The sequence below is a fragment of the Xyrauchen texanus genome, chromosome 17 (assembly GCF_025860055.1).
Source record: "Xyrauchen texanus isolate HMW12.3.18 chromosome 17, RBS_HiC_50CHRs, whole genome shotgun sequence".
Lineage (NCBI taxonomy): Eukaryota > Metazoa > Chordata > Actinopteri > Cypriniformes > Catostomidae > Xyrauchen > Xyrauchen texanus.
The window spans coordinates 41,069,926-41,086,898 of NC_068292.1; the positions used below are offsets into that span (position 1 = coordinate 41,069,926).

Below are 16,973 nucleotides of genomic sequence, written 5' to 3' on the forward strand. Positions count from 1 at the left end.
TACAAATCTTTGCTGAATTATTTTTATGTGGCTCATAGTGAATACCATGTGAAATAAAGACTAGAGAGGAGCTGCATCAGTAGCCTAGTTTCCATCCACTTTCGTGCTATTTTGTTATCGACAAAATGAAAATGCGAAATTTGCCGCCTTCTGCTCATTTCCATTCAAATGGCCATTTATTGATAAAAAAGGGTCTGCGTGATGACATCATGTCATAAAAAAACACTTTGTCGCATAGGTTTTGGTTTAGCGCAAAAGAAATCTGCCCTGAAGCCATTTCCATTCAGAAATGTGTGCTTTTCGCTAATTCGCCTCCCATATGTCCCTTTTTTTTTTCCTCTGAAGTTTGGGTAAAATGGAGAGAGTATTGAGACATTGAAATTAGTCAGCTTACTTTCTTTTTCATTTCACAAATAAAAGCAATCAGAAGACAAGGAATTGCAATCAAAAGAGAACAGTTACCCTTCTGATAGGTCTGTAATATTGGTCCTGATGTTGCACCAGGGCTGGACTGGTAATCTGGCATACCGGGCATTGTCCCGTTGGGCCGACGCACTTTGGGGGCGATCAGGGGCGGACTGGCCATCGGGAGAACCGAGCGGGCCGGTGGGTCGGCCGCGAAAAGTGCCGAATGGGTGTTTGTCAATCAGCTAAAAGCTAAGATAAGCTAAAATGATCCGCCACGTTATGCAGAACAGACCACAAAACGGCACCACGATATGCAGAAAAGGACAGTGAACCCCCCCTCACCACCTCCCCCCGATGGTCAACAACTTTTGAGCCAGTTGCCATGTAAAATCCTGGGCTGATTTCTCTTCCCAGTCCAGCCCTGTGTTGCACCAATCGCAGGTTGGCACCAGTTCCGACCCGAAAGCGGATCGTCATTGCCCTGTTCAAGCTGGCAACCTGCATCAAGTAGTGGCAGAAACTTTCTGTCTCAGTATAAGGACCATCAATCGATGTGTATATGCGGTGTACACAGCTATTAAAGAAAAAAAATGATGCTGTGTAATATCAGGATTTATATATGATACATTTCTGATATTAAATATTTTGAACAATCATCTAATCAAAAGCATCGCCATAACAACTGCATAATGTCCCGCATATTTCTACAGCAACCTTTAACGAGCAACTGAACTTGATTATCATCTAAAATTTATTTTAGCTTTAAAATGCAAATGTATATTTTGTGAAGAAGCAGTAAACGCGATCTGAGCTAAAGAGGGTTAGATTTAAAATATTGAAACGTTTTAAAATTTTCAAAAGCTCGTTTTCTGAAAGTGAACTCAGCATTGGACAAATATTTCTGATAGTTTATAGTCTTGAAAAAAGTCATTCAGCCGACTTTATTCATCTACAGAACAGGGTAAAGCTAATTTAAGTTGAGAAAAGAAAAGGCATATATAGGTCTAAAAAAACAATTCATTTGGTAATTTATTTATTTTTTATAAAAAAAAAAAAAAAAAGACTAAACAATAATTTAATAGAATTAGGCTGTAAGTGTTAAAAAAAAAAAAAAGCATGCTGAAGCTTTTCACCTAGTATTGTGTATTTATTCTTAATTTTAAACATATTTATGCACAGAAATGATATGTTTTTTGTACTGTGGGCTAATTTCATAACTGCCGTGTATTATTTTGAAAGGTGTGGAAAAGCAACTTAATAAATAAATGGATGGATACTGCGATTTAATTAATCGCAAACGGTGGCCATTCATTTGTTCAACATGCCCGAGATATTTGTGTTGGCACTCCTGGAAGTGTCACGTTTGCAGATCGGCTCTATATGCCGTAAAGATCAATCCAAAATCACTTACAAACTGGTTTCAATACTGTTGTCATGATTAACACAGGCTAACAACTGGGGTAAATTCTGTCATGTGACACTACATTTACACGTTAATGCCAATTTTATCGACAAAAAGTTTCCAAACCATTTTTTTCCGCGACATTTGATGTATCGACATATAGTTTATGCTTTTGAGTCTTTTTCTAATGAGTTTAGGCTCATTTAGGAGCTAATGTATAATACACACATGGGAGTAGGCTCTTTTGACTTTATGCAACCATCCAGAAAACCTTAGCAACCGCATAGCAACAACCTGACACCAACCACAACACCAGCATTGTGACGGCGAGTTCTTCAAAACGCAAGCACCACAACCATTTTCTTCTGAATGGCTCGTTTTCAAAAATGGAATTTCTAAATTATTAATAGCTAATTTTTTAAACAAGAAAAAAAAAGTGGTGGCTTAATAGACACTCTAATTCATTATAAACAAATAAACACTTTCACCAATCTCATCCATTTACATTGTGTACTTTTAAAGTTCTATTTAAAGCAATGCCACTCCCTCAGACTGATCAGGGTAGTATCATTAAAACCGTGCAATGACTCAGCAATGTTTTTTTTTTTCAGTCCTACCCAAGAAACTCTAGTCATGAAAAGTTTTAGGATAGAACCAGTCTTGCAAATCTGAATATAGTGATTGAACATGACTTCAGAACACCAAATACATCATTAGTTGAATGAAAGATCACTTGGCACAGTACTTTAAGCGTACATTAAAAGTCGACTGGATAGTTACAAGACGAATCTGACATCCGAGCAATATTTCAAGTAAATTATCTTTGATAAGGACGGAGACACTGATGATGGATAACAGTGCCAATGAAATCTTCCTCCGCTTGACTGATTAAATACATTTTCTAGGCGGCTCTTGCCCTGTTTCATGTGGGGGTCATGCGTTTTTTTTTTTTCTTTGGCTTGAGAGTAATGTTGAATAAAGGTTATCAGGATCAAGTATAGAATAGTTTCATATTGGCTCTTTTACTAAAGGTGACATGCAGCTAAAGGGCTGGACTGAGAAGAGAAATTGGCCTGGGATTTTACATAGCAACTGGCCCAAAAGTTGTTGGAGGGGGTGATCGCTGTCCTTTTCTGCACAACGCGCCAGCTCGTTTTAGCTTACCGATCCACCATCCCGCTCGGTTCTTCCGATGGCCAGCCCACACCTGATCGGCACCAAAGTGCATCGGCCCACCGGGAAAATGCCCGGTATGCCAGATTACCAGTCCAGCCCTGTGCAGCCACCTGAATCTAATGTTGCGGAGAAACGCGAGAGTGATATCGCTGTTGCTGGACTTTCATTTCAAATCTGTTTCAAGTCAAGATCTGCAAGTATCAGTAAAAGCAAAAAGTGCATATTTGACATATTAACACACAGAAAATATGAATCCATAGGAAAGAGCATCACAAATAAAATCTTTTAATATGTTTCTCCTGGGCAGCACTGAGATTAATTTGAGAATAAATGGAGGATGTATCATGCTTCTCAGAATTCTTCTCATGAGAAAAAGACCAGAGTCATCTCACATGGGTCTTCTCTACTTCAGAAAAGATCTCAAATTTAGCTCAGATTTGCCCCGATTACAAAGTCTACAACCAATAGGTTGTAGAGGTTTCAAAATGAACTCAAACATTAATCATCAATTTCTTCCAAGACGAAATGATGGTGCCTTGATTCAACCTTGGAATAAAAAATAAAAAGGTTATTCTGACTTTATGGGCCCTATTTTAAGAGCTCTAACGCTAAGTGCAGCACTTTCCTTTCACGTCATAAGTGCAAAGTCGGTGGGCATGGCCATGACATTTTGGTATTTTCGTCCATGCATGTGCTTCAGTCTAGGCGCAAGTGGATTTGACGAAATATCACACGCAAAGCACTAATGGGCTCAAATGCAATTTAATTCTGAGGTTTTTCTCCAGTTATTGTACCATCTGTGTCCTATTAAATAGTCCATTCCCTGTCAAAACTGCGATATAGTAAGGGATAATGTACAGTCAGCTGGCTATTATCACACAATAAACCCCAACAGGGTGAAGGGTTGAGATTATGTAAATTGAGAAGAAATAAATTGCTAAACAGCTGAAATCAACCTCCAGTTTGCGTCTGAGTTCTGTTGGTGATTATTTTGTAAAAATGACTCTCTGACTCCTCATTATTCAGCCTATTACAAGGCTACTTGCCAAATAAATATATACACAAATGCACATGAAACATTGATTTGAGTTTACATTATTTTATTAGCTTACTTATAGAGATCGCACCATCCATACCAAATGTTCTGAGCTATGCTATCCAGATTAATTGTATAGCTCTGTACTCTGTTTACAGTATATGTCAACAAATAAGTCGTTTGTTTCTGTTTTTAATTCTTCAAATTAATTTTAGGAGAAACATCTTAGACAAAGTTAATCCTTAAGTATAACACAACTGAGAAATTAAAAGAGCAACATCTGAGCAATAGAACTGTATTCCGGTGTTGTTCTTAAGGGATCAATTAAATTATTAAAGAAGGAATGTCATAAGCATTCATTCACAGTATTTAATAGATTCTACAACATCCCGCAACAAGATACAGCAACATCCAGTGCATCTGCTTAGGACACAGATAACATCCAAACAACATGAAAATCCCTTGACGCCAAGGCAATCATTGGTTAAAGCAAGGCAAGGCAAGTTTATTTATATAGCAAATTTCATACACAATGGTAATTCAAAGTGCTTTACATAGAAGAGATTAAAATAAGAATAAAAAAAAATAAGAATAATTGAAACAGTTTAGAATAAAATAAAATAAAATACAGTACAAACAGTCGGACACACAGTGGTACAGTGCTCATTCATCTGTTCAATGCACAGCTAAACAGATGTGTTTTGAGTCTGGATTTGAATGTGACTACTGTAGGAGCACATCTGATCTCTTCTGGAAGCTGGTTCCAGCTGCGGCTGGCATAATAGCTAAAAGCAGACTCTCCTTGCTTAGAGTGAACCCTTGGTATTTCTAGCTGATGTGATCCTAATGATCTGAGTGATCTGTTGGGTTTATATTCCGTGAGCATATCTGCAATATATTGAGGTCCTAGCCCATTGAGTGATTTATATACCAGTAATAATACTTTAAAATCAATCCTAAATGTAACTGGGAGCCAGTGTAAAGACCTGAGGACTGGTGTGATATGTTCATATTTTCTGGTTCTGCTCAGAATCCTGGCAGCAGCGTTCTGTATGAGCTGCAACTGTCTTATGGTCTTTTTGGGAAGGCCAGTGAGGAGTCCATTAAAATAATCCACCCTGCTGGTGATGGAAGCATGCACAAGTTTCTCTAGGTCTTGACTGGAAACAAAGCATCTAATTCTTGCAATATTTTTCAGATGATAGTATGCTGATTTAGTTATTGCTTTGACATGACTACTGAAACTAAGGTCTGACTCTAGAGACACACCAAGATTCCTGACTTGATTTTTAGTTGTTTGACCCCTAGCGTCAAGGTATGCATTCACCTTGAGAACGTCATCTTTGTTTCCAAACACAATGACTTCAGTTTTGTCTTTGTTTAACTGAAGAAAGTTTTGGCACATCCAACTGTTTAATTCATCAATGCATTGGCACAGGGAGTCAATGGGGCTGTAATCGTTAGGTGATAGGGCTAAGTAGATCTGTGTGTCGTCTGCATAGCTGTGGTAAGCAATTTGGTTCTTTCTCATTATCTCAAGCAGAAAAAAAAAATCAAGATGTGTGCTATTCAGCAAGCAAGTGACTTTGAGACATACACCAGTGCAAAATGATGACAGAAAATGAGCTGGCTAAAGTCCTTCTTAACAGAAAAGAGACTGTTTGAAAGTTGAAATGTAATTTAAATGAATAGTTCCATGTTATTCCAAATCTGCATGCTATTTTTTAACAGCTCATTGTGACCGCTGCTTACAAGCTGCCAAAATAACCAAAAGGTACCATATAAGTAGTCCACATGACTTTGTAATACAATATATGATGCTTTATTCCAAGTGTTCTGTAGCCATAACACAGTGCTTAGAACAGACTAAACCACAGTGCTTAGAACAGACTAAACCACAGTGCTTAGAACAGACTAAACATTAAACTGTTGATACGCACACCCTTTTTGAGCACAAACCATGAAAATGACACACCTGAACTTAAATGGTTGTATTTACTGAAGCCTTTGGAGTATGGACACAGTTGTAGTATCTTTTGAAAGAAGACACTTTGGGCTTTATTTCACAATGTTCAGAATTAATATATTGTTACTTTGTAAAGTTAGAGAAGCTGAAGTTTATAGTAATGGAAATATTTTGTGCTGAACATGTTTTTATAATCTAAAACAACAATAATAAAAGTGCCAAGACAACCCAGAAATACAACGTTCTCAAAGCCACAAGTCTAAAGAAGTTATGTTTCAAATTTGAAGATGAGCTAACATAAAATAATATTTCTCAGTAAAATCGCTGGAAGCGTACAGAGTAAAATTAAGGCTCCGTCTTTCAAGACGACACAAAATCTGACGGCACTTCTCGGCTATTATGAATAAAACTACGCCGCATTTAAAAATAGACTTTGGAGACGGCTCATTTTGTTTATGAGACTCTAATATATAAGATCATATACAGTTTTACAACATGAATGCTGCTCAGATTGCAGTTTGTTGAAGAACGATGACGAAGGGTAATTCAGGTGAGATCTCATGTAAACAATGGACAATATACCAATATTTCTCAGATTTATCACTTTTATGGACAAAAAGTGCTATTGGATGTTTTTCAATGAACGCTTGTCATGGACAATTGACCCAAGTGTGGACCCAAGTGCAGCCTACATTTAGAACCAGTAAAAATATTTTCAGGACACTTATATTCCAACTGTCATGTTTTATTACAATCCATGCAAAAACCAGTGCTGTTTTGGCATCAAGGACATCAAACATGAAGGAACGTAATGACTTCCATTTAGATTTAAGTGCTTCAGCTGATACTATTATCAGTGAATAACGACCTAAATTTCAGTCTGTTCCTCATATTATGCTATTGTATGGCTTCAGAAGACTTGAAATATAGTGTGCAAATAACATTAATTACTTTTATGATACTTTAATGGTGCTTTTTGTCCTTTGTGGAGCTTGACAAGTGTAGTCACTATGAACTGTTCTCGAAAGAGAGGTGTAAAAAACTACAGAATTTCCATGTTAGGGTAAAATATTCCATTAAACCCAATGCTTAAGCTGGCTGCTCTTTTGGAGGATCACAAGACTCAAGCCAAGAACTTGGAATTCCCTTTCTTTCCCCACTGTGTTAATAAAGGGATGTTTATTTGTACCATGCACAATCTCTGCTAATGTGTGAGCCAAAACACAAACTGTTCCATTAACCACACCAGGACCAACCAAGAGGGACTATGATCAATAATTTCAAATCAGATGAAAAGTTATTTCATTGGCCTCCCAATGCACACAGGGCCCAATTTTCACAGCGCCTCTTATTAAAAATGTATCAACAGGGCCTTGAAGGCAGCAAAGCACTTGTTTGTTTGGCCAAGGACATTATATGAGAAATAACTTCAAAGCCACGGCTGCAATGCCTGCAGCCTTGTCTCATCTCTGTACTCTAGTAGTGTTGATAGAAGAAAGCCTCTAAATATTTGCAAAAATAATAAAAAAGGCCCATTGTTTATCAATGTGACATAATGAAGAATGGAGCATATCTTAGACCTGAACTACAGTATTCGTGCCTTTTTTGTTTCCCTACAGCATTTCAATCCGAATGCCAGCTGTCATTTACCCAGGGGTGTAAAGTAATTCATTACAAATACTCACGTTACTGTAATTAAGTAGTTTAAGAATGGTATGCTTTTACTTGAGTACATTTTAAGTGCTGTAACTATACTTTTAATGCGCTATTTTCCATCTGTCTGGCTTCTTCCATCAACGTGATTGGCAAGGGAGAGTCTTGTGACTCCCGTGAAATCAAATCACACACATGTAAAATTCTTGAACGGCAACTGTAGACCGGACGGCAAGTTAAATGCTATTAATCATGGATGTGGAGGATGTCGCAAGCACAGTTCAACACTGAACATCCACGGCCGCACCTGAAAGGGCTTTTCGCATGTGAGTTTAACTTGCTCAAGCCATATATCAGCATTAATCCTGCCTCTAATTTGAAGAAACATATTGAGGTAAATTTCATATTTCTGCATACTGAATTATATGTGTCATTAATGTATGCAGTCATTTAGCTATCTATCACTGAGATTATTGGGTTGCTGTGAGAGATTAATGCAATGTTATCAATAGGGCTGGGCGATAAAACAATCTTGATGTTTATCTGAAAAAAAGAGATGTTCTCGATATCGATGATAAACTTTTGAGTAATTTTCTATACTTTGCCTATGTTCTACATCTAGACCAGGGGTGTTCATTACATCAATCGCGATAGCAAGACAACTGGTCCACGGTTGCCATGACCTCCCCTGGTCTCCCTCTAGTTAGGCCACTGACTTGAAGAGTACATGTAACCGAATGGACAACTGTCTAATAGTGACATTTTTAATAATAATATTTTTTTTAATATTGTTAGTTATTTAATAATATGACCCCTGACGTTAGTTATTTAATAATATGACCCCTGACAATAGTGTAAATTATGTATGTATAATAAATTACCAGGAAAGTAGAGATGATAAAATATTTTATAATTATGCTTAGCCTTTATCAAGTGTTTTTCTAAAGCCTGATCGAAAAGTATCAGCATTTTTACAGCAATACTGTATGCAGAATATTCCACCAGTCACAAACTGGAATGGAGAGACTAATACAAAAGTTTACTTGTTTTTTCATTTAGAAAGAATTGATCAAAATTGAGAAAACACTTTTATTTACATTTTTTTTCCGTTTCATATAAGAACTAGAAAAACGAATTCAGCTTGATTTATCTTTTTTTAATTATTTTATTCAAGCACTTGCAATAAGTGTACAATCTTATTATTTGATTTGCACAAGTGGATCGATGTGACGCCCATTACTACTAATTGGTTAATCCTGCAATGTCATCTGTCCATCCTCATTCCTTTTCTTCACAATAAAAGCCTTTTCACACGGGACATGGCAAGTTTTATCACATTGAGGACAGCTTTTTATTTTTTTGACAGTCAATGCAGTGCTTGCGATGAGGGTTCAGGTGCACACATTGCCATGGCAACAGTCAAAAAGGACTTTATTTTGCCCGACACGTCTATCTGTATGCCTTTTTAAAAGTGAAATATCAGTGGGGGTGTAAATGTGTGTCCATATACAGTATACTATGTGTTAAACAGTACAGAATGAACCTTACATTTTGAATGGCTACAAATAGTTTTCATTTTATTTTTAGGATACAACAACTAAACATGAACTGATTGAATAAAATGAAACCCTTATCTATTATGCAGTTGTCTCTCTTTAACATCTGGGCCATACGATTTGCATACAGACAAGATGTTACCTTCAATATATGCGTTCAACCACTACAAAATCAAATATTTTTTAATGGGCAGCGAATGTGTTTAAAACTTAATGGGAATTAAGTAAAATAATTGTTATACATAGCCTAATTAAGGCTCCTTGAGCCACAATTTGATTATGGTTTTTAATATTACTACCCCATTATAACAGCTGGCCTTATTAATATTTGGCCTACACCCCATGTGAATGCCTTGGAATTTTTGATTGATGTAGCCTGCCAGCACCGCAATTCTCTAAAACCAGGTTGGATTAATTGACAACACTTTTAATCCAATTTTGGTGTAGGCCTATTATACATCTACCTTTTTGATAAAAAAAAAAAAAAAAAAAAAAGTTTAATAAAACAGATAATCAATTACTCAGATGATCAATAAATTACTTACACAAGGGATTCATGTAATTAATCATGCTTTCAGAATGAGGGGACCATTGTCAGGTTCAGATAAGTAGGTATACTTATATATATATAAAAAAATCAAGCAAAATGTAACTGTGTGTCAGTGAAAGTAAATCAGGAACAGGGCACATTTATTATATTATATTTCATAAATTCAATGAACCGCGAGCGGGCCTCTGATAGCTAGGCAGTGAGTAAAAAACTGCGTGCGACCCGACAATGAACTTGACACTTGCCGAACAAAGACTGGAAAGCAAAAGGTGTAACTACGAATGAAAAACAAATAGAAAGTGAGAATAAAATAAATAAAAATGAACGATCCTTCCCTCAAAAAATTCTATGGTCCTTTTGTGTCCTTGTCCTGCATGACATCCAATTAACATTTATATTTCCCTTTATGTATCCCCTGTAATTATTGCCTTGATTTCATTATCATTAATAATAACAACAACAACAACAACAACAAAAATGACCAGATAACGAAGTATACAGTATTTAGTTACTGTTAGATCTGTGCACAGCATCCCAATTCATCATTTTATTTTTTTAAATAAAAAAGCTCTGGTGACAAATACCAACTTGTGAGTTCATTGGTTGTTGTATCCAGGTGTCAATTGCTTGATGAGTTTGCAATAAACGGACGTTATTTTAAGAAATATTAAGGTTCTTCATTAAAATGATTAGAATCTATCTGCAAAAGCAATCGGCAAACTTGAACTTGGTGAACTCTTATTTGCTTTGAACGGGGTTGAGGAAGAACAGATGATGGTGCGGGTTAACCAATCAGTGAAAACAGGAGTGTACAAAACCAAATATTCAAATTATAAACTCGGTTTATATGCATGAATTAAAAATTAGTTTTCTTGTTTTAGGCTATTTCTTTTTAAGTTAAAAAAACAAGCAGATACAACATAAATTGTTGTGATGTGATAAAGAGAGATAACGGAAATGTGATAAATGAGCGGTTTGTTGGTTATTTCATTTTGAAGACAAAAACACATTATACGAAGGTACACAAATCCGTGTATCTTCTATTAATTCCATATCCATTTTGAAATAAAAAAGTAAAAATTACCTTTTGGTTGCTTAACAAGCGACAGCAGAGTTGTAATAAACACGCAACTGTCAAACGTTTGGAAGAATGTTATTGTTCTTAAAAATTAGATTAATCCAACTATAGAGCTGTATCGTGTTGAACTGTTATTCTGATGGGTTTGATTGAGTCAGGACAGATGGCCAATCACATTTCAGACCCACCCACATGTACAAATCAAATATTCAAGCTGTACATTCATATTACCTGTACAGGTCCTTCTCAAAAAATTAGCATATTGTGATAAAGTTCATTATTTTCCATAATGTAATGATAAAAATTAAACTTTCATATATTTTAGATTCATTGCACACCAACTGAAATATTTCAGGTTTTTATTGTTTTAATACTGATGATTTTGGCATACAGCTCATGAAAACCCAAAATTCCTATCTCAAAAAATTAGCATATTTCATCCGATCAATAAAAGAAGTGTTTTTAATACAAAAAAAGTCAACCTTCAAATAATTATGTTCAGTTATGCACTCAATACTTGGTCGGGAATCCTTTTGCAGAAATGACTGCTTCAATGCGGCGTGGCATGGAGGCAATCAGCCTGTGGCACTGCTGAGGTGTTATGGAGGCCCAGGATGCTCCGATAGCGGCCTTAAGCTCATCCAGAGTGTTGGGTCTTGCGTCTCTCAACTTTCTCTTCACAATATCCCACAGATTCTCTATGGGGTTCAGGTCAGGAGAGTTGGCAGGCCAATTGAGCACAGTAATACCATGGTCAGTAAACCATTTACCAGTGGTTTTGGCACTGTGAGCAGGTGCCAGGTCGTGCTGAAAAATGAAATCTTCATCTCCATAAAGCTTTTCAGCAGATGGAAGCATGAAGTGCTCCAAAGTCTCCTGATAGCTAGCTGCATTGACCCTGCCCTTGATGAAACACAGTGGACCAACACCAGCAGCTGACATGGCACCCCAGACCATCACTGACTGTGGGTACTTGACACTGGACTTCAGGCATTTTGGCATTTCCTTCTCCCCAGTCTTCCTCCAGACTCTGGCACCTTGATTTCCGAATGACATGCAAAATTTGCTTTCATCCGAAAAAAGTACTTTGGACCACTGAGCAACAGTCCAGTGCTGCTTCTCTGTAGCCCAGGTCAGGCGCTTCTGCCGCTGTTTCTGGTTCAAAAGTGGCTTGACCTGGGGAATGCGGGATGTTTCTACTCCAGACTCAGTCCACTGCTTCCGCAGGTCCCCCAAGGTCTGGAATCGGTCCTTCTCCACAATCTTCCTCAGGGTCCGGTCACCTCTTCTCGTTGTGCAGCGTTTTTTTGCCACACTTTTTCCTTCCCACAGACTTCCCACTGAGGTGCCTTGATACAGCACACTGGGAACAGCCTATTTGTTCAGAAATTTCTTTCTGTGTCTTACCATCTTGCTTGAGGGTGTCAATGATGGCCTTCTGGACAGCAGTCAGGTCGGCAGTCTTACCCATGATTGCGGTTTTGAGTAATGAAACAGGCTGGGAGTTTTTAAAAGCCTCAGGAATCTTTTGCAGGTGTTTAGAGTTAATTAGTTGATTCAGATGATTAGGTTAATAGCTCGTTTAGAGACCCTTTTCATGATATGCTAATTTTTTGAGATAGGAATTTTGGGTTTTCATGAGCTGTATGCCAAAATCATCAGTATTAAAACAATAAAAGACCTGAAATATTTCAGTTGGTGTGCAATGAATCTAAAATATATGAAAGTTAAATTTTTATCATTACATTATGGAAAATAATGAACTTTATCACAATATGCTATTTTTTTGAGAAGGACCTGTATATCCATGAGAAATAAACATGACAAATTAGCTAATTTAATAATTAGCTAACAAAACGAATAATCACAAAACAAGCATTTTTTTAAAATTTTCCTATTGCTTTTGAAGTGAAACAACAAAATTCAAAGCATAATTGATTTATTTATTGATTTATTTTATTTCAAAATGAAAAACGAATGAACGCTCTGTAGGTCCATACAATGCAAGTGAATGGGTGCCAAGATTTTATGCTCCAAAAAGTGCATAAAGACAGCATAAAATTAATCCATATGACTCCAGTAGTTATATCCATGACTTCAGAAGTGAAATGATAGGTGTGGTGAGAAACAGATCAATATTTAAGTACATTTTGGCTAGAAATTCTTCTCCCTGCCCAGTAGGTGGCGATATGCAAGAAGAATGTTACTCAATAAAAACACAAGAAGAAGAATGTGAAAATTAAAGTGGAGATTGACTGATCAGGGAGGAGAAATTATAGTAAAATATTAATCTATTCTCCCCCAACCTATCATATCGCTTCTAAAGACATGGATTTAACCACTGGAGTCACATGGATTAGTCTACTTGTCATGTTCTCTATTGTCTTTTGTTTTTGTACTGTTATTTTGTTCCTTTCTGTATTTAAGTCCTTGGTTTCCCTGTCTCCTGTGTTAGTACTTGCATGTGTTATGCTCTGTACTAGGTTTCCTTGTTTTTTTTCTGTGACGTAGGCAGGCAGAGGTTGTGGATCTATGTGCAGCTTTATTAACAAAACAGGGGAAAACTCAGGACAAAGGGAAAAAAACAAGGAAACCTAGTACAGAGCATAACACATGCAAGAAGTAACACAGGAGACAGGGAAACCAAAGACTTAAATACAGAAAGGAACAAAATAACAGTACAAAAACAAAAGACAATAGAGAACATGACAATACTTTTATGCTGAATTATGTGATTTTTGAAGCTACAAAGGTCTGATCACAATTCGCTTGCATTGTATGGACCAAAATAGCTGAGATATTCTTCTAAAAATGTAATTTGTGCTCTGCTGAAGAAAGAAAGTAATACACATCTGGGGGATGTGGCCCCTGTACCAAACAACCTTTCCCACCCCTGCTCAACCTCCTCTATTATGCAGAACATGGCATGCCAAGTGACCCAGCTTTTGCATTCCTTGCATTCCTTGCATTCATCTGAACATGTTTTAAGTGCAACCATCATTTGCTTTGTCGGCATTAAGGGCGTATTTAGAACATACACATAAATTGATCTCTGTAATCATGTCTCCCTTTTATTTTTTGGAATCAGATTCTTGTAGTGTTTATCATAGATAAGTGATGTATTTAAATAATTGCCAGTCAAATTATATATAAAATACCTATATTTTAATTATTTCTTGCAAACAGTTATAAAAGGGACTGTAAATTATGGTATGTGTGCTACATATTGAAATTGCAACATACAGTGTTTATTATAAGGGGTCATCATATTCGCAACCTAGTACTCTATACTCACTACTCATGAGTACTTTTAAATGAGCTACTCTTTTACTCTTACTTGAGTAGTTTTTATGACAGGTACTTTTACTTTACTCACAATACATTTTTTGGGGATGTAACAGTACTTTTACTTGAGTATGATTTTTAAGTACTCTTTCCACCCCTGCATTTACCTACACTGAGAGGAAAATGTAATGAGGACTTTAGTATGCAGAATGGACTGCTGTCGTTTGGCAAATGTACATAGACAAGAAAGCTAAAAATGAATAAAGCGAGGTTAATGTCTTGCTGTGACAGCATTACCCATTCTATAATTTCCATTAGATTTCCATTAGACTGAATCACTAAGTGTTGAACACATGGGATGAAAACACTGCAGTTTAAAGGTGTTTGTTAATAAAAAATATAAAAAAAAACTAAACTGGTGATGGTTTTAAGCAACAGAATGGGCCATTTGAACACAGCTTGAAGTCATGACAAATGCAGCTATAGACCAATTGCAGCACTAAAGGTGGATTTAAAGTGATAGTTTGCCCAAAATTTCTGTCATCATTAACTAAACCTCATGTTGTTCCTAACACATATGGTGGAACACAAAAGGAAATGTCATGTAGTCCCCATTCACTTTTAATATATGGAAAAGAAAGAGAGTGTCATGCAGTATAGCGAATGGGAACTGTGGCTGTCAAGCTCAAAAAGGGCAAATGAGCACTTTTGTAAGTCCTCTGAAGAAATACGATAGCTTTGTGAATTGTAAAAGTTTCCATTCCCTAATAATTCAGTTGCTCATCTTGCTTGACATCCCTGGTCACTATTAACTTTCATTGTATGGAAAAGTGCATCATAGACATTCTGCTAAGAAACATCTTTTGTGTTCCACTGAAGATAAAATAAACATTGTTGTGTGAGTTTGGAATGACTTTTTATTTGTGGGAACCCTTTAATGCCTTAATGGATCACATTTAAGATTGCATTGTATTCAGGTGGTTTACTCATGTTTTCTCCATTTTACAACAATTTACATCTCAAACAAGGAACAGTTTATTATTCACAAAGCCATAAATTATTAGTCATACACTGATGTTACTTTGCAAGTGTTTTTTTTTTGTTTGTTTTTTTTTAAAGCGACAGACCCGTTCCAGCTTGAAAACGCTATTTGTGTTAGTCAGACAGTCAGTCATTTAATACATCATCAAGTGAATAACAGAACGATGCCTGCAGTCCAGTAGAACAAGCCGAGGTGTATTAAATAGAAGTACGTATTAGACTCTATGAGGGAATTTGAATATTTTGTCACTTGTCAAATTAAAAAAAAAAATTGCATTTCAATTAAACAATTAAAGAAAATAATCATGTATCATTTTAAATATCTTTTCTTTAACATCTTTAACATTGTATGTTATTTTATGGTTGTAAAAAAGAGACAAACTATTTAATATATTATTTATGTTTGATATATATTTATGATAGATAGATAGATAGATAGATAGATAGATAGATAGATAGATAGATAGATAGATAGATAGATAGATAGATAGATAGATAGATAGATAGATAGATAGATAGGCAGACTGATGAGAGTGAGAGAGACAGCGAGAGAGAGAGAGAGAGATTGCATTATAGCCTGTATCATAAATCAGATATAGTTGTTTATTGTTTAGCACTTTTTTATTCACTTCCACAGTTTTCAAATATCATATCGTGATAAAATCCTTCACGAACCATGCACACTTTGGATATCACTAAAGCTGAGTACAGGCTATGGCGCAATCACAGAAATGTGCAGCAGTTCTTGATAAATAAAATACCTATAAACGGGGCACAATTATATATATATATAAATATATATAATATATATATATATATATATATATATATATATATATATATATATATATATATATATATATATATATATATATATATTTAAAAAATAAAAAAAATATTATCCTTTATCCATGCCCTGTTATAACGAAATATGTAAGAAAACGCACTTGGTCATAAGAAAGCCTGTTTGATTATAATAGCCTAAGCCTGAGCTAGTTATGAATATATGTATCTGAATATACCAAGTGCACAGATATTCTCCTCCTGCTGAAAGCTCTTTTGCACTGAAGCTCTATAAACTCCTTGCATCGCATCCGAGCACCTGCAACCCTTGCCAAACCAACAGAAACCAGCTTGATCGCGCTTACCTTGCACACAAGTGAATATAAACGAGAACACTATATTCCAAATGATAAATCCAGCTTTAATCGTCATTGTTTTAGCGTGATGTGAGTTCGCACGAGCGCATCTGATACATCCTCTGTGAGAAAGCGCTACAAATCAGTGCCATCCCTCATCATCGGCTCCTTTCATATTCTCAAACGCCCAGGAGAAATGGATGTTCCTCGGTTTTGGAGAGGATACGGAGCGATGGAGTGCGTCTCGGTCACTCAGCGCTAAATGTATGTGGAGACCAACAGCGGCAACCTTGACGAGGACTCAACCATCTTCTCACCAACAGGGGCACAAAGTATTCTCTGTACTCTTGATATGACTCTCAGTTTCAGAGGAGCCTCATCCGATCAGTGCAGAGCATGCTGCGTTAAGTTCATCTCTAATAAGCGCGTGTGCATTCAGAGAAATGTTGCGCTGCCGTTTAACATGCATGCTGCATGTCGCAAATAGTTGCCAAATGCATCCGCGCAACTAATATCAACGCGCTGTTAACCTGTTAAAACGTTTGCGATAATGCATCAATCCAAAGCATTGCCTTATTCAAATACGCATGCATCAGAGAAGCAGTGCATTGTAATTTAACATGCACATTGCAGTTTTACAAACCGTTGCCAAATCCATGAGTGACGAGTAACAATTTAAAATG

General features: G+C 36.4%; 1 protein-coding gene across 1 annotated transcript in view; it reads right to left on the bottom strand.

Moving 5' to 3' along the window:
- Positions 1-16,465, bottom strand: part of LOC127657696 (CUB and sushi domain-containing protein 3-like) — a 390,710-nt gene extending 374,245 nt beyond the window's left edge. Inside the window, 1 exon segment of the mRNA XM_052146537.1 lies at positions 16,300-16,465. Coding sequence (XP_052002497.1) covers positions 16,300-16,465 — 166 coding nt within the window.
- Positions 16,466-16,973: the final 508 nt, after the last annotated feature.